This window comes from Carica papaya, chromosome 6 (assembly GCF_054855325.1).
Source record: "Carica papaya isolate Zhongbai chromosome 6, ASM5485532v1, whole genome shotgun sequence".
NCBI classification, from domain to species: domain Eukaryota; kingdom Viridiplantae; phylum Streptophyta; class Magnoliopsida; order Brassicales; family Caricaceae; genus Carica; species Carica papaya.
Window position 1 is genome coordinate 18248280 of NC_142314.1, and position 18515 is coordinate 18266794.

An 18515-nucleotide genomic window follows, 5' to 3' on the forward strand; every position below is an offset into this window, starting at 1 on the left:
AGTATCTAAAGAGACCTTATGTTCCTCAATTAGGTCCAAGATAGAGAAAATCTTTTCTATTTACAAAATCTAAGCTTTTGTAGCCAAAGGATTGATTCCACCATAAAAAAAATGAGGATTTAGTCTCCTAAACTTAGAAATGTTTTGAGAAATGGTCCTGTCTACATGACGAAAGTCATTGGCAGGGGAGTGGCTAGTCTCGGTTATGACCTACAGCAGCGGTTAAACCTTGGATAGCTCGAAATAATTTTGTGAACTTGGTCTGGGTCAGAGCGTCCTGAGCCTTGGGGTGTTATACGGATGGTCTCTCTTGAATCATTAATCCTACAAAAGGGAGCCAACAACCTTGATGACTAAAAATAACAAGAGTGTTTCTAATTCTAAGAATTTTCGAAGGTGTTCTCTAAGTCTAAACTATTGGCCTCAGTGTAAGGGAATTTTTCGATAATCATGTTATGATACCAATTGTAACATCTCAGATACTTGGTGGGGTATAAGGGATCATGATAATATAAACAAATACAAGTGCAAATAATAAAATATATGCAGCAAAAAATAGAAAATTTTTTACAACAAAAACCAAGTTCATTTTACACCTGAGGCCAAGAGGTGGCTACCAAAATATGAATATAAAAAAGTGAGAATCATTTTAATAATTACAAAAAAGTGTCATCAGAGTGCAAATAAAATAAAGCACTTGCAATCTTTCTAAAGATCCAAAAAGGGATCAAATTGAGCTTCAAGGGGCAACTCAGCAAGCAGATCATCACTTCCATCATCTGAGGGGGCATGAATTGGGATGAGTTTCATAAACTCAGTAAGAGAAACAGTATTTAAACTATACAGCTAAGGTTTGTAAAAGTGATTAACTTTCCTAATAAAATGTCATTTCGCAATTAAATAACTTATCTCAGAAGTCTCCAAAGGACGAGCTCAATTCAAATATTTAGAAAAGATTGTTATTTTCTTTAGAAAATCACAATCAACATATCGAGTATCAAAGACGGAGATAATATAGAGTCAATCATAAATCAGGCAATTTAATAGAAATTAGTTGAACCAATGAAGAACATAATAATATCAGGATAAATTCATCATACAAAATCACCATAGAGTACCAACAACTATCCTAAGCATGTTTTTGTTTTATTTAAGTCTTTGACCGACCTCTACGTGAAGCCATTCCAACATATATGCACTGAGGGCAGAAGGGATCTCCAACTACTACTGTTAATGACCAATCATATAAGTTCTATTTTCATATTGGGTATAATCTATGATCATGGTCGTACGTCACACTATGGCCTACACATCATATCGCATGTCCACTTCGTCAAAGAGAATGTCGATCATTCATAGGGAGTGATTCATCAACACTTAATATTTAAAATAGGGAGAGATAGAAACCCCTTAAAGATAACAGTTAAGCATATTTTTATTTTTTCCTCTTTCATGTTTGACGTTCAATCATAGTAATTTTCATGCTTAGAAATCTGGTGGGGTTCTAAATACATGTCTGGTCCAAGACCCATTTACTTAGACTTGACCTTTAGGTCATTACTAAGGTAAGGTAAAAGGCCACACCCACATGCATTTTTTAATCATGTTTTTATGCATTATGCTCACTTTTCCCATAATTTATATTCAAATGAGCAATAATCATTCACCATAAGGATTTTTGCATCAAAATTATCATACTCAATAATTCCATAATTTTATATCTAAATAAACAATAGTCAATCATCATAGAAATTCATGCATCATAAATCATTTAAGTTGTTCTTTCTAGAAAACACACTTAGAAATATAAGAAAAAATATCAAAAGAATTCCTTACCATAATCGTTGATTGATTTGTCTTTTAAAAAGGGAAAGAAAATACTCTTAGCAGTATTTGAGAATTCCTACTCATCTTCTTCCTTCTTGCTTTCTTTCTCTCTTTAGACTTCCCTCTATCTTTCTTTAAAATTTTCTAAAATTGAAGAATGGAAGATGGTGGGAAAAAAGTGGGAGAAAGGCTTTTTAAATAGCCAAAAGGAGAAGTCATGAATGTGCGCCATGTGGCAATCATTCGAAGGGACTCGTGGCAATGATTAAGGAGCCAAGGTTGTCATGACATGGGGCAACGTACTACGAAGGTGACAAGACCGCGGATAGGACAAGTTATCACGTCCTTGTGTGGGAAGGCATGTCTGTGCAGTAAAAAGCCTATTCGTGCAGCTGCCAGTGCCCATGGATAGGCCAAGCTGTGCGTTGTGCATACACAGTGCATATACACACAATCCCGCGCAAGGGTTGACACGCAGGCCCATGACTGCGCACAGTGCCCACGGGTCCCCTTTCCCATAGATTTCTGAGGATTTTTTAGAATTTTTCTTTTTTTTTAATTTTTCTTCCTTTTTCTTATTTTTTCCATTTAAAATATTTTACAATTTGAATTAAATTAATAAATAAAACTAAATTTAAAACAAAACTATCGATATAATTTAAATTGTCATGAAACCCAAAATAATAAAGTTCGACACCACGTTTAAGCGCAAAAAGGTTTGGGGTGTTACAGATTTTCTGTTTTGTTTCATGGGCTAAAGGGCTTAAAGAACATTTGTGAAAGAATGACTAAATTAGATTTTGGAATGGGACAAAGTGGAGAAGTATGGAAAGAAGATCTATAATTGTAACATAGCTCATAGATTCTTTCATAGTAGAAATAGATCTTAATTCCTCCCAAGAGCCCATGGTAAAAAACATACTTAAGACGAAGGGTTATTGAAATTAAATTCAATTTAAATCTTTAGAAGGTTAAATTAATACCCAATAGCACCTTTGAGCTAAGTGTCCTTAACTGACCACAAAGACTACCATTAAATGGCATTATGGGCATTTATGAGCCTGAGAGGCCGTCTGTTGACTTAAATCCATAAAAATCCTGTGGTGAATCCAATCAATCAAGTATAGTTTGGTGGAAAATACCTTAAAATAAGAAATTTAACTCGTATAAGTCATACTCCCCTTTTAGGATACTATTTCTAAAAATTGAATGGGCAAAACTAAACAATAAGAGATTGGGTTGAGCGTTTCTAATCTTAGTAATCTGGTTAGATTTCCAAATAGAGTGAAAGATATATGGGTGATAACCTCGAGGGAAATGATAATAGGTGAAAAAAAATTTTCTACTAAACTACAAGATCATTGATGATGAGTAGAATCAAATTCCATCTTTAATTCTATGTTTATACATTGTACCAACTAGCTTATTTGGTTTATGATTGAATCTAAATTTTTGGGTGAGGAGATAGAAATTGACATGATTGAGGGAGATTAAAAATAAAACAAAAATGTCAAGACCCACTAACCAACAAAAGATAATAAAGCTAGAAACGATTAAATAGGAGGGGTAACAAAAGTCTAGTAAGAACTACACATATGATTAGAGAGAGGATGAAAACAAAGGACCAACAAATATGGATTATGCAGAAGTAGAGTAAAAAAAGAAAATTGTGAGATCGAAGAGAGTCTAAAGCGAAAGAGAGAGAGAGAGAACAAAAGGTGGAAGAAGAAAGGCGAGCTAGAGGTAAAATAAAGAGGAGGAAAAAAAAACATAATAGGACTCAACCGAGAAGATACATCCTAAAAAGAAAAAAAAAATATTGACTCTGTGAAAGATGAGTTGGGACAAACAAGTGAACCTCTAGATTAAAAGAGTTAAAAATAAAAAAAAATAAAAAAAAAAAACTAGAGAGGAGATTATTAATTATTAATTATTTATTTTTGGAGAAGTCTAAGTACGGACCAAATGTTATTTATTTACAGAAAAAATTACCTATCTGAGTTTACCTAAAAGCTTTGGAAAATCTGAGGTTGAGTCGGTTCCGACCCATGTGCGCCAACTGTGGAAGGGGCACAAAAAGAACAAATTATCCACGTCTTCCGCTTTTTGAGGTCTTGAATCTCGTTGAGCTCTCCATGGACCAACCCGTTCGCGAGATTTAGTAAAGCCTGCAAATCACAAGTACAATACATCTCTTTCTCTTTCTCTTTCTTCCACCTCGCTTTCACCGTAAGTCACGTACATAATCAGGTATTTATTATTTAATTGACACTTTTTCTTCTTCACTTCTTCAACGTTCCAAATTCTCCAGGCTGCGTTTCTGCTGAAACTTCAACAATTCCCCTTTCTGTAACTATTAATGTTTGATACCCAAAATGGATTTTCTACTTATCCCCATTTTCTCTCGGGGGCCTTGAGTCTTTCGCTTCCTTTGTTAATAAATGGTTTTGCAATCTACTTTTGTTTTCGCTTCTCACCTTTGCGTCTGCCCATGTACAAACCTCACTCATAGTTTCCCTTCAAGGACGAGGAGGAGGAAGAGACTCGCCTTTCATTTTTCTCCCAAAACACTCCGGTTAATCGCTTCTGCCATCCCTAAACACCCTCGGCATCGAAATTTGAATCCAGATTTTGCTCATTCCTCCACAAGGGGAGCCGCTAACTTCCTGGCTACGCGATTTTCCAATGAATTGGATGGTGAAGATTTGTCTCAGGAATCATCTCTCCAAATTGGCTCCAATTTCTCCAATTTCCATGAAGATCCCATTGTCGATAAGCTCAGGACTCAGTTAGGAGTCATTCATCCTATCCCATCGCCGCCGATTAACCGAGGCATAGTCAGCCTCTTCGTTTTCTTCTTCTTCGTCGGTGTCGCCTTCGATAAGCTATGGACCTCTCGGAAGAGAAGCAAAATCGGAGGTATGGAAGCGCGGAGAGGAGGAGCGGCTCAGTGGCCGCAGGTGCCTACTAGCTTCTCCTTGTTCCTCGAGAAGGATTTGCTCAGGAAGGAGTCGGTGGAGTGGGTGAACATGGTGTTAGGTAAGTTGTGGAAAGTATACCGAGCCGGGATCGAGAATTGGATTATTGGTTTGTTGCAGCCGGTCATCGATAACTTGAAGAAGCCTGAGTATGTGAGTAGAGTTGAAATCAAGCAGTTCTCTCTCGGAGACGAGCCATTGTCCGTTCGAAACGTTGAGCGCAGAACTTCACGTCGCGTCAACGATTTACAGTAAGTTCTTTATATTGATAGAAGTGTTTCAGCTCTCTTCGTTCAATCGCCTGGTAAAGGTTTTTTATTGGCGTGAACTTAATTCACCTCTTGTGCAATTTTCCTGACGGTCATACAGAATTTTCTTTACAGGAAATTGTAAAGTTGTCATGCCTTGTTTTTCTTTTGATAACCTATCTCTTTATAAATTAAAAGAAATACTGGAGAACCCAAATCAATGCATTCTTTTGAAAGAGTATCAGTTATTTTTATTATGTTGTGTTAGATTTTTTTGTTTAGGAAGACGTAAATAGATCTAATAATATGTTCCACTGTTTTTAGAATCAAACTGACTATCAGGTTAAATTGCATAGAACTTATCAAGGATTTTGTATAATTACTACTGGTACATGTTTATACAAAAATGAGTGCTTATCTATCATTTTTCCATCACAAAAAGTTTGGGAAAGCAGGGATCTTGCACGCAATTCTTGTTCTTACTTACTCATGTTTTTCTTTAATAACATTTTAGATGAAACTGTAATTCTTTTTGTGTTTTCTCAACCAGAATCATATCTCATGGTTCTTTTTTTTTTTTTGGATAATCATGTGACTATCACATGATATATATTAAATTTTGTTTGAACTTCTATGAAAAAACTGGACTTGGTTAACGAATATTTTTTTGTTAACGGACTAAATTTACTGTTTTCTAAAAATGGTGGTGCTGCTACTCTTCTTATGGACTTTATCCTAATTTTTAAGTACTCATCTATGGTGCTGCTGCTACTTCCCAGTTCCCCCTTCTTCCTAATCCTCCCTTCCGCATCCTTATATTTTGATGGCTATACAGCGTGTTCATCCTAACATGATATAACGACTCTAAATTATTCCATTGAAATGCCTGGTAAATCCTAAGGTTCACTAATTGAGTGTAGTTTAAGAAAGAAAACCTCAGTTCTCGTTGGTTTTGAATTAATTGGGACTAACCTGGTATGTTTGTTTGGAGATAAGAACCTTCTAGAGGAGTATAGGTGCAATGAAGCAATTAATATTTGTATTTTGGAGATGGCAGTTTTTGATTGATTGGAGCATGAACTTCTTTTACATGAGAAATTGCCATGACTTTATTGAAGAAACTTTTTTTTTTGTGTTGGCTTTTCTTCTCTTTTTATGCTTATTTTGGGAGGTATATCATCTGTCCCAAATTTCTTTTTGTCAAATTTATAAACACATTTAACTGATTTTAGTTTCTTTTGATTTTATTTAGGTATCAAATAGGTCTTCGTTATACTGGGGGAGCTCGAATGTTGTTAATGCTCTCCCTAAAATTTGGCATTATCCCAATTGTTGTGCCAGTTGGTGTTAGAGACTTTGACATTGACGGAGAACTTTGGGTTAAATTACGATTAATACCTACGGAACCTTGGGTGGGAGCCGTCTCATGGGCCTTTGTTTCACTTCCGAAGATCAAGTTTGAGTTGTCACCATTTCGCTTGTTTAACTTAATGGGTATGGCTTTCTCATGACCCTCAGGCCTCAGGAACTATCTCATTTCTTATTTAAGCTACTGACAATTTAATACTACTACTACTGCTGTTGCTATTCTTTTATATATGGGGCAGGTAGCTTTTTTATAAATTAGCCATTTGGGGAAACCAAGTACAGCAAGGGAGAGGTTGTAAGGTTTATGATGCTAAGTGTATTACATCATTGCATCGGTGGATTGATTAATTGCTTAGTCTTGCTATAAATATTTGTTCTTTTTAGTTAGGGTCTCAGATCTGGCAGACATGCAAATGTTTTAAAATCGTTACAGTCAAGAAGTAATGGAGCAGGCCATTGCTAAACCAATCCAAGTCAAGTTTAGGGATGATATCTTAGAGGTTCTTGGGGGTGCTCATAAACATCCCCAATCTAATCTGCCTGTTCAATAAAGTTACCCGACAAAAACATAAAAGGATATGATCTGCAGTTTATAGATCTATGTTAAGATATTAAACTCTTTTTGGAAAAAAAAGGTTTCTAGTTGCTTGCCATTATGGTAAGAACTTGAAATGACGGTTAGGATTTCATTCCCTTCGGTACAGTTGAAGTTTCTAGTTTTCACCACTTTGACAAAGATATCTGGCATTGAATTTTGCTATGTAAGGAAACTTCTTATTACTCTTTGTGATCTTGAATGAGAAGAAAGATCTGAGGTTCTTTTCAGAAAAATCATTTATCAAAGGCATTGGCATCTGGTCAAATTATCTGATCTTAAAAGGATCTGGTGGACATTGCAGACATTTTGGACTCCACAATGATGTATTCATAACCTAATCTTGCAGCTGAGTAGGGATCTCACATTAATGTTCGTCTTTCTCCGCTTCCAGGTTGAAGAGAAGAAAAGAAGTGGGGGAAAAGAAGAGAAAGAACATAAGAAACGAAGAAAAAAGGCTGGTTGGGGCACGGAAAAATGTTCTCCCTCTTCAAAGCTCTCTAAAAGACTCTTTTATATCTTCTTTTTTCCTTCATCACTTTGGGAAGGTGGTATGCAAGCCAGGCAGGAGCTACTTGACTTAAAATAGATGTTCTTCACACCTAGATGTTTATTGAAAAGAAGTTGATGGTAGTAAAGCTGAATGAACTTGTCTCTTGAAATAAATATTTGGTTTAAATGTATCCCGTAGAGTATGGGTGGGCTAAGAGGGGCCAACATGGCTTAAGAAAGCCCATTAAAATTTGGTCCCAAGAATACCTTCTTTTTGGCCATTGTTCTGTTGAGAGTGAGAGATAATTCTTGTCTTTTGTCTTGGGAAGATACGTTGTTGGAAGAGTGTTCTCTCTTTACTTTATTTTCCTATCCTTTATAGGCTTTTCTAGGAAGCTTCACATCTTTAGACACCTAAATTTTAGGATGCTTTTCACTTAATGGCCATGCTTACGTTGCTTAAGTCTTTCCATCATTCACCTAGACCTGATAATTCTATCTGGTCTTCGAACTTTTCAGATTCATTCTCTTTGAAATTCCCTTTTACCTTTTTGATTTCTCGTCCCACTTCTCAGAACTTGGTTTTTAGTACGTCTTTTTGGAAGGTGAAAGTTCCCTCAAAAGTCAAAGTCCATCAAGACCTCGGTTTTTAATACGCTCACACTAATGATTTATTTTAGAAGCAACAACCAAATAAACCTATTTCCTCTAACAATTGTATGGTATGTTCTCAAGCATCAGAGACTAATAGGCAATTGTCTTTGCTTTGTGTTCTGGCATCACAACTTTGGAGATTAGGTTGTTTGCACTCTTAGGAAGCCTTGGGTTTGTCTTCTCATCCTAGAGTAGTTTTTCAGCTGCCTATTTAAGAGGCTGTGTGAAGGAGCTTGGTTATTGTGAAGTGATTGGGATGACCATAGAAAATACTATCTCGTGGCTTGGAGAAAAGGTTACTCAACCTGTAGGTAGGGAAAGCCTGGGGATCCTTCTCTTGCTGGACCTCAATTAAGTGTTAAAAATGCTCTTTTGAAAAACTTTATTGTTTCGAAAATTTGGTTGATTTTCAATGGATAATGTTTGAATAGGGAGAGGAAGCTTATGGTTTTAGCTTGTGGAGTTGGATTGCTAAAGATTGGACCCTGATTTTGAACCTCATCCATTTTGAAGTTGTAATGTAAAACAAAGAGAGTTTGAATGCAAATTTAGGAAAATTTTATTAAGAACAAAACTTGGAGATTTCAGATCTTAATAATCAAAACAATATCTCAATATTGAATACTAATCATAAGTTTTCTACCTAATAACTAAGGTACCTTATTTATATGCATCAAAATACAACAAAAATAGGAAATCTGGAAAAACATAAAAAAATGGGAAAATAAGTTAGATAGAAGAAAACTCGAAAATCTTCCTTTTCTTAATTCTAAAATTTTCCAAAATTTTATTTCTACCATAAAAAAATAAAATAAAATTTCCTATTCCCTCTTCGTGAAAAAAGGAAATTAATTTCCTATCCTTTTAGTGTAGAATTTCGCAAAACCATTGTTCTTCTTTACTGGTTTTGCATCATGTTGGAACTGGAACAGGAGTTGTTTCTTGTTGGACTGCTGGTGCTTTGGGGGATCTTAAGGATATTTTTCTTCTATTTTCTCAGTTGGTAGATTTGAGGTTGTATAAGTGGTCAAATGAAGTGAAGTGTTCCTCTCCTCTAGAATCTTAGTGATTGGGAAATTGGTTAATGGGTTTCTTTTTTGGCCGCTTTGAAATCAACTTCACCCCTCTAGGAATGACAGACCCATATGGAGGCTTTTGCAAAGATTGAAATTTCTTGCTTAAGCCTTTCTTCTCTAACTTCTTGCAGCCCAATGACTTGATCCTAGATTGCTTTGCTTGGAAATAGGCTGCTCCTCAAATTGCCTTCACTTAGAGGTAGTTTGCGGAAGGACTTTAAGCCTGGGAAATCTACTGAGAAGAGAAAAACCTTGGTTAATGGTTACTTTTATGCCTCAACAAGTGTGAATTCTGAGACCATCTTCTTCTTCAGTTATTTGAAATTAGAAGGCTTCGAGATTTTTCTCCCAATTAGCGTGCTAAACCTTAGCAGGGTGGTATGCGGCCTTGTTAGAGAGAACTATTGGTGTGGAGTGGCATTCCAGCAGCTTGATCCAAAGGAGACTCATTTTCCTCATCCTACTATCTATATGTTGGATAACTTGGAAAGAGACGTGGAATAGATTTTGAGAATACTTCCTTTTCTTTTGCTTCTATTCGGAACCATTGGTTTGGAATCCTATCTTTTTGTTTGGGATTATTTACTCAAAGTGGGATCAATTTAGCTAATTATTAATTCCTTGGCCTTGAGAGAGTATGTATATTTTGAACATGAGTGGTACCATCTTGGTGCTTGTTTTACACGATATCTTTTCCACTTAAAACCTGCCTATCCATCTATGTTGTGCACTAATTTCCCTTTTCGTTTGGGGATTGCATGTCTTGGTTAATCAAATGGTTTTGAATAGCAAACTTAGTAATTATATGTTTCAAGATAACAGTTTGATATTATCTCTAATGAAAACCATGTGTTAAAAAATATTCATTTATGGTTTTGTGCTGACGTGAAAATGAGCTGACAAATGTTTTTTTGTCTTTGTGTTTTTTGCATGCATCGGACAATATCAGCAATTCCTGTTCTCTCAATGTAAGTACTTTTTGCCTCTCAGTTAGAACAAGTTGCTGCATTATTTTGCTTTTTGGGCCGCAGCAAGACAAGTCATAGATATAGCAGATATTCTGCTTCTCTGCACTTAGCTTTCTGTGTTGTGCATATAATCTAGAATCCTTGCATTTCCTCTGCTTCTGCAATTCAAGAATTGAATTGTAGTTTGTTTTGGAGACCATACTTCTGCTCTTTCATTTTTGATACGAAGGTTCTTCTTGTAATGGTTAATTGCATAAAACTTTTCACCTTATGATTCCTCAGTTACTTTGGATGTCTTTCATCTTTGTCTTCTTAGGTTGAGTTACATCCTTACTTTGTTTTGATCTCATATTTTGATTTTGTTTTTTAGGTTTTTGACTAAACTTCTCACAGAGGATTTGCCAAAATTGTTTGTCCGTCCAAAGAAGATAGTTTTGGATTTTCAAAAAGGAAAAGCTGTTGGCCCTGTTAGAAGTGATTTCAAATCAGGAGAGATGCAGGAAGGAAACAAAGATTTTGTTGGAGAACTGTCAGTTACTCTCGTAGATGCGCGAAAGCTCTCATATGTTTTCTATGGTAAACTGAAAATATTCCTGTCTACTTTACAAAGTCATGTTCTTCCAAGTTTTATGTCATTGTTTATTTGTAATGGATGTCCAATGAGTTTATTTCCGTCTACTCCAAATCGACAACTAAACTTTTTTCTTTTTGTATAAGAGAAGTAGAGAAAAGTGAATTACAAGCTTTGTGAGGGTAAACTATCCTCCAACAGAGACAAAGAAGGCGTCAAAAGCAAAGAGAATTTACCAAATTAAAATGGCATTTCAGATCCTTCACAATGTAGACAAAGAAAGCCCCCTGAACAAATCATGGGCGGCCTTAGCATAAAGAGAAGCGAGAAACAGCACCCTATCCCTATGGTTTATATCTGGTTGAGAATTTAGCTTAAAAATTCTCATGTCATGTTCCAATAAGAAAATCTGTCACCTTGCTTCTTTACCATATGACATGCTTCGCACTCTGCCCAAAGCCAGGCAAAGAGGTGAAAACAAATATCAACAATGATTTTTTAGTTGGTATTTTGTATAAGTATATTATTTCTAGATGGTATTATTTTTTTGAAAAAGTTCTCTGTTTATGAGAGGTTATGATATGCTGGATGCTTCCGTGATGAGAATAGCAGTGTTTGACAGCTTTTGCACAAGAAGAAGTCTGCCTTTTCTTTTGAAAATAAAGCGCCGAAGTAAAAGGCCATGCACTTTTTAGGATTTTGTTTATTGTGTCTCCCTATGCAGCTCCTTTTATGTTTATAAGCTTATCTTAAGAGGTTCATATGTTGTATTAGCCCCCATTTTTTAAGTCTTCTAACTTCTTACCGTGTAAGATGTAAGAAGGATTTACATGGATAAATAGAGAAACCTATAACTAAAATGTTTCAATTTCCATTTGCATCCTGTTCATTATTTACATATAAGTTGTTATTGTATGTCTCTGTGGGTTAAGGCTTACGGCCTTTTTTCCCATTGATGATGCGGGAGCAGGGGAGGTTTCTTTAACTCTTTTGCAAAGGGACTGGGCTACTATCCTGTATTGATATTCCTTTTCTTTTCCTTTCTATCTGTTTGGTTCTTGGGGATGCTCAAGGAAGTTCCTTATCCTCCTCTTTGTATTATTTTCTTCTTTTATTTTTTTTTTTAAAAAAGTGTTTACTGTTTCTCAGGCAAAACAGATCCATATGTTGTTCTAAGTTTGGGAGATCAAGTTATTCGGAGTAAAAAGAACAGTCAAACCACAGTAATTGGTCCTCCTGGTGAGCCAATCTGGAATCAGGTGAAATTCTGTTTCTTCACAAATCATGGATAATTTGCTATATTTGTTGTGCTCTAAACAAGCAGTATACGTTTTATGGTTAAATAATTCATGTGAATCAGCAGATTTTCTTTAAGAAGTCTTTTTTTACTCAAATTTGTGGCAGGATTTCCATTTACTTGTTGCAAACCCCAGGAAACAGAAATTATACATCCAAGTGAAGGACTCTCTTGGATTCACAGATTTGACAATTGGCACGGGAGAGGTGAGTTATATTTAAAACCATTATTTATTGAAGTAGGCCTGTATTCATTTTGATTGTTGTTATTATGTTGTCAGCATTATTTTGTTTATTTGTTTTTGACAAGAAAAGAGAAAGAGATTCTATTAGGAAGTAAAGAGGGTAAATACAAAACCAGAAAGGAAGGAGGGGAGAGCCAACCTTTACAAATTAAATTGTTATAACCTTGTAGAACCCATGCGCTTTAGCCCACAAAAAGCTAAGAGCACTACCCTGCCCAAATAAGATAGGGATGCTGGACATATCGACTGAAGATCCTTTTTTTTAAAATAAATATTGACTGAAGATCCTAATGTGCATTCAAATTATATAATTTAACACCCATCACAGAGCGCAATACACCATAAAACCTTAATAATGCATCTTGTCCCATCCAATGTCTGGCTGATTTCCAGTTGTAGTTCTCGTATTATTCTTAGTATGTAAAACTAACATAGCAGAATCCGGTTCTAGATCTTGCATATTTCCAACTTTTTAGCAATCTTTACTGGAATTGTGAGAACCGATAAATGGTAGATGGGAATGTTAAAAAGTGTACTTCTAACAAGTGTAAGTCTACCCTCCCTTCGGATAATAAATTCCATTTTCAGCTGGCTGTCTTCTCTCAAAAAGCTCGATCACCGGATCCCAAATCCCGCTCTCTTTATATCTCGAACCCAATGGAACACCCAAATATCTAAATGGGAGTTTAGCTATTCTACATCCCATCAATCCAGCAAATACTTCCTCAGTGCCCCTCCCCCCAAATCTGACCATTCAGGACTTATCTAAATTAATATTCAGACCCGAAACAGCTTGAAAGCATAAAAGTGCACTTCTCAAATTCAGCACCATGTCCTCAACCAGTTGGCAAACTATCTTTGTATCATCCGAGAAGAAGAGATGAGACACATCCAACTGTTGTTGCTTCTATCCCCCCACACATGTCTGAATAAGTATCACTTCTTAGCCCTTTCGAACATCATGTTATGTACTTTCATAACAATGGTAAAAAGTAAAGGTGATAGGGGGTCACCTTGTCTTAGGCCTCATGACGCCTTGAAAAACGAAGATGGCCCAAAATTGATCATAATAGCCAAAATAGTGCTAGTAATACACGCCTGTATCCAATGCCTCCACTTCCTACCAAAACCAAGCCTACCCAACATGTAGTCCACAAAGTCCCAACTAACGTAATCATAAGTCTTCTCCATATCCAGTTTACACATAATCTCATCTTTATTGTTTCCCATCATGTCATCCACAACTTCGCCGCGAGATCAGCATTCATAATTTGTCTCCCTTCCACATATGCATGTTGACATTCCACAATCATTGATTTCAAGACACTCGCCATTCTTTTTGCAAGAACTTTAGATATTAATTTATAAATACAACTCAACGAGCTAATGGGTATAAAGTATTAGGAGAGTAAAATATTTCATCGAAATAGAAGTGACCTACTCAAAGTTAGGAATATTCATCTCCTAGTAAACATATATCACATATCTGTTAAAGGAAATTGGCAAACTAGCATCCAAGCTAACTAGCACACTCATTGATCTCAATCATTAACTAAAGTTGGCAGAAAAAGGCTCAAATGTGGATGCGGAAATGTATCAGAGATTGGTAGGAAAATTCATACACTTGTCACATACCATACAAGATATATTATAGGTAATGTAGTGAGTCACTTCATGCACAAGTATAAAGTAGTGCACCTATAAGTAGCCTATATAGTACTTCATTACTTGAAAAGTATTCTGAAGAAAGGAATTATGTTAAAAAAATAACACTCTACTTTTTGAAGTATACATTGGTGCAAATTATGCTGGATCACTAGTTTATAGGAGATCTACTTTTGGGTATTGTAGATTTATCAAAGGGAATCTAGCGGTTTGTAGAAGTAAGAAGCAAAATGTGGTAGTTTAATCTAGTGCAGAATCAGTGTTTAGGGTTATGGCTCAAGGAGTGTATGAGCTTCTATGATTAAATGTGCTTTTAGAAGATTTGAAGATTCTATCTTGTATATAGGTGGTGCCCCCTTGGTACCATTGTTGATATTAATACAACACCACACTTTTATTTTAAAAAAAATTTGAAGATTTAATGAGATACGCCTATGAGATTCTACTACAATAATAGGTCAACAATTAGTATTGCTCTAAATCCAATACAACATGACATAATTAAGAAGGCGCGAATGTATTTTGACAGTTGATAAATTGATGAGGATGAGAAAGATTATGGTGAACAACTGTACAAGTTATGGACAATGATTTATGGATTATTGGGGATTAGCTGAGTAATAGTTGGTTCGGTAAGAGATGAGATCTAGGCCTAGAAGGGCATTAATAATGAGGGGAAGCATGTTGATCTTATTCCTCTTACCATTTTATGGGTGGTGTAGAAAGAGAGAAACAAGAGGGCTTTTGAGTGGGTGGAAGAAGATTTTGTTAGAGTTAGATACAGATGGCTCTAAATATTGGGTTTTTTGGTTATGAGACGTTCTATTCATTCTTTTGAGGCGTTTGAGGATTTTATTGACATACTGACTTAAAAATATTTTTGTACATGAGTGACACCCATTTAGTGCTTGTGAATTGATGATATATTATACTTTTTATTTCAAAAAAAAGATGTTAGAAATAAGTATATTGAAGTTGACATGACACTTCATTAAAGAAATATTGGATAGTGGGTTAATTTGTACTCCATATATGCCAACCATTTCACTACTTGCTGATGTTTTAATTAAAGGATTAAGTGATCCTATATTTTAGACGATTATTGTCAAGTTGAGAATGGATAATATCTATTCACCAGCTTGAAGAGTGTTTAGAGTGCAAATTATGGCTTCATTGTAGGTAAAAGGTATATTGGTAATATACTCTGGATTTGTGTAATCTTTGTAATTAATATTATTTTCTTTTGTTGTTGTTATTTACTTGTATATATAGCACCGATATTCAACAACATATACAACAATCATTCTTCCAAAGTTTGTGTTACTTCATTTTCTGCGAAAAGAAAATAAAGAAAATGTTCAATTGGAATGTAATTTGTTTTTGAGTTACCAACTTCCCATCTAAATTATTTGGTGGTGAGAATTTAACCCTCCCCTGGAAGGGCAAAAGGTGAATTATCATCACCAATAAATGTAATGTCGGGAAGTGGGAACTTACTGTAAAATATGTTTCAGTTATACATATTAAGACTAATATAGAATGGAAGTAAGAATACAGTAGAAATTGAATGAGAAATAAGCCAAATGCAACCTAAGCTCTTTTCTATCATCCTACATGTCAGATGAGTGGGAAGGGAGATCTCCAAGGTAGGAGGACAAACCCCTCACAACTAATAAAGGCTGCATAAAACATAACTGCCGTGCCACCTCACAGTGTAAGAACAAATGATTTTCTGTTTTCAACTTCTGCTAACACATAGAACAAATATATGATAAGATAGTTCATCACATAATAATTGGAATTCAGTACTTAGAGGCCTTTATATTGCATGTGGTCCAAACATTTGAAATCTTTTAATAACATTCTTAACTATAAATAACTTTATGGATAATAATGGCAAAATAGGATAATAACAATTTCTTCTAAAACTACAGAAATTATTAGTGGAAAGGAAGTGATTTTGTCTTTTAGTATTGCTCAGAAAAGAGTTGAACATATGAATCTTATTTGAAATTTAGTTTCCTTCCAACCCCAATTTTCTGCTCTAGATGCCTAGACTAGGCTACCTATTAAAGAAATAGTTTGTTTCTTTGTTTTGTTATTTGACATTTGGCTATGTTTGCAGTCCCCGTATCTCACAGATAGGGATTTTTAAGTCTTACATCTTCCAGGTTCCTGCTTACGTGGTTTTCTAATGCATGTTTCTAGGTTGATTTGGCATTGCTCCAAGATACGGTTCCAACTGACAGGATTGTAATCCTGCGAGGGGGTTGGGGATTTTTCAGAAATAGTTCTTCAGGAGAGATACTACTTCGGCTGACATACAAAGCATATGTTGAAGATGAGGAAGATGATTGGAGTGAGGCAAAATCCATTGATACTGATGTGTCTGACGACGAGTTGTCTGACTCTGATGAATTAAATGCAACTTATATGAAGAATGAAAGAATCTCTATGAATGAAACGGATAAAGAGTCATTTATGGATGTTCTGGCAGCTTTACTTGTTAGTGAGGAATTTCAAGGAATAGTTTCATCTGAAGCAGGAAATACCAAACTTTATGATGATACCTCAACCAGAGTATCAATGTCATCAAAATCACGAAGTGTTGATACTGAATCTGTTGCCTCTAGTTCTGGCAAAGATTCTGAAAGTTCTAAAGGTAGGTAGTTAGAAATCTGCCTAATGCTTATTTCAGTTACTCTGTTCTCCTGATGTAAATAAAAAACTTGTCAGTTGCAGGACCCACATTGTTGTGGCTTGGTATTATTACAAGTATACTGGTGTTAATTGCTATCAATATGGGCGGTTCAAATTTTTTCAACCCTTGATATGATAGAGCTTCTTAGCAGCAAGTTTCAGTTACATTCTTGATTATCAAGTAATTCTCTAAACCCTGTCTGCTTCTTGTTTCTGCGTTGAATCATTACTTTGGTTGTATGCATTATTATTTTTGCTCCTGTTAGTATTTCTTTTCTAGTTAAGAGTTGTGTAGCCAAAGTTCTTATACCCGGGCGCCAGTGTTTATTACTTTGTTGTACTTTCTATTTCCCTAAATTGTCCAGCCAATGCGGATCCAAACATGCAAATGATTTCTATTGTAGAAATTGGGAATCTAGCTCTAAGGAATTGAATATGGGATTGGTTTAGGCTATACAACTCTTAAACCGGATGGGGTAAATCTAGACGAGAGTTTGTGAGAAATTGAAATTAGAATTTTACCCAAAAGAATCCAAATGGAAGTGCAGTGCAGATGATTCTGATATGAAATTATGATATTAAATTTAGGATACTTCTAGTAATTATGTGAAGAAATAAAGTTGTAGTTGACCGAGAATTAAACCATATGAGACCTTTTTTCCACACTTTCAAGAAATCTAGTTTAGATTTGTTACTTGCTTTCTCTCTCGCTAAGAGAAATTCTAATGATGGACATGATTTGCATCAGTTTTTACCACGGCCTGCTTCTGTTTAGATATGTTTTCTGACTTCTGGGTGAGCAAGTATATGTAGTTGATGTTTCAATAAGTCACCTCATTTTCCATAGGTTTAACTGTAGAAGCTAAAATCTCGTTGAATGGCAGGTTTCTTAACATTTCATTTGCATCTCGGAGGTGGCTTCTCAACAGGTTTCATCTTATATTTACTTTACTGTCTACCATTATGTAAATTCGTGTTCGTTAGCAGAGTTTTCAATTGGCGGCAGGAAAATTTTGGGCATCTTTCTGAGCCATTGCATTTACTTGTATGTATATCTATATGACAACGAAAATAACAAAAATAATTCTTTCCCATGAGCTTCTTACAGATTCTGTGGGTCTGGCAAGCGCCTCTTCTTCTCTCTTCTTTCTTCAAAATCAATTATTCTGGTATTCCAATATTTTGTCGCCAAGAATCTGTTCATTAAAAAATATACATATTTGGAAGCAATGGCCACAGGTAGCCCATTCCGGTTCCCCTCCAACAAATTCATAAACTATGATCAGAATTATATTTTTGGTTGAAATTTATTTAAAAATTTATATTTAAGTTAATGAAATCTTTGATTTAATTTTTTATTGAAAAAAATGTTAAATTTTTGTTATTTTATTAAAAAAATTCAGATGTTTTATAAAACATAATATATTTTTATAATTAAATAAAGTATAAATTTGCAATAGAAAATAGAGTAGGCAACTATTGTTGAAACCATGAATTATGTGATATGTATTTTGGGAGTTTTAACTCCAAATGAATTACTGGGCTGGGATTATTAGTAATAATCATAAAGCTAAATAAAATTATAATCCATGGGTTATATTAATGAGACTTGAGCAAAGCTTAAAATGTCTTATAGTAAAAGAATTGATATAACTTAGATACCTTTAATCTGAAAATGACAATTACATCATACCATTAATAAGAAAACATTCCATCACATCAAATGTTAGTTTAAAAGTACCATGAAATTCGTGTATATACTTATTATAATAATAAATTTATTGGATTAACTCGAACAAATAAATACTTGCACAGGTAAATAATTGTATTGT

The 18515-nt window shown here is 35.0% G+C and overlaps 1 protein-coding gene across 2 annotated transcripts; it reads left to right on the top strand.

Moving 5' to 3' along the window:
* Window positions 1–3890: 3890 nt before the first annotated feature.
* Window positions 3891–17790, top strand: NTMC2T5.2 (Calcium-dependent lipid-binding (CaLB domain) family protein). Of its 2 annotated transcripts, none has more exons than XM_022040856.2 (9): window positions 3891–5056; window positions 6306–6547; window positions 10188–10206; window positions 10577–10782; window positions 11927–12036; window positions 12182–12280; window positions 16192–16645; window positions 16726–16864; window positions 17568–17790. In XM_022040856.2, the coding sequence occupies exons 1-8, from the start codon at window positions 4269–4271 to the stop codon at window positions 16812–16814; spliced, it is 2007 nt and encodes a 668-aa protein (XP_021896548.1). In that variant the 5' UTR covers window positions 3891–4268; the 3' UTR covers window positions 16815–16864; window positions 17568–17790. The 2 variants fall into 2 exon arrangements, with proteins under 2 accessions (XP_021896548.1, XP_021896547.1); XM_022040855.2 differs by having other exon boundaries at window positions 3893–5056; window positions 16720–16864.
* The last annotated feature ends 725 nt before the right edge of the window (window positions 17791–18515 follow it).

What these genes read in the sequence shown, in the direction of transcription:
- NTMC2T5.2 (XM_022040855.2), top strand. Translation starts at nt 4,269, where the DNA reads ATGGTTTTGCAATCTACTTTTGTTTTCGCTTCTCACCTTTGCGTCTGC. An exon ending in CGTCGCGTCAACGATTTACA is followed by an intron (nt 5,057 to 6,305) that starts GTAAGTTCTTTA and finishes GATTTTATTTAG; the next exon opens with GTATCAAATAGGTCTTCGTT. An exon ending in GCTCTCATATGTTTTCTATG is followed by an intron (nt 10,783 to 11,926) that starts GTAAACTGAAAA and finishes ACTGTTTCTCAG; the next exon opens with GCAAAACAGATCCATATGTT.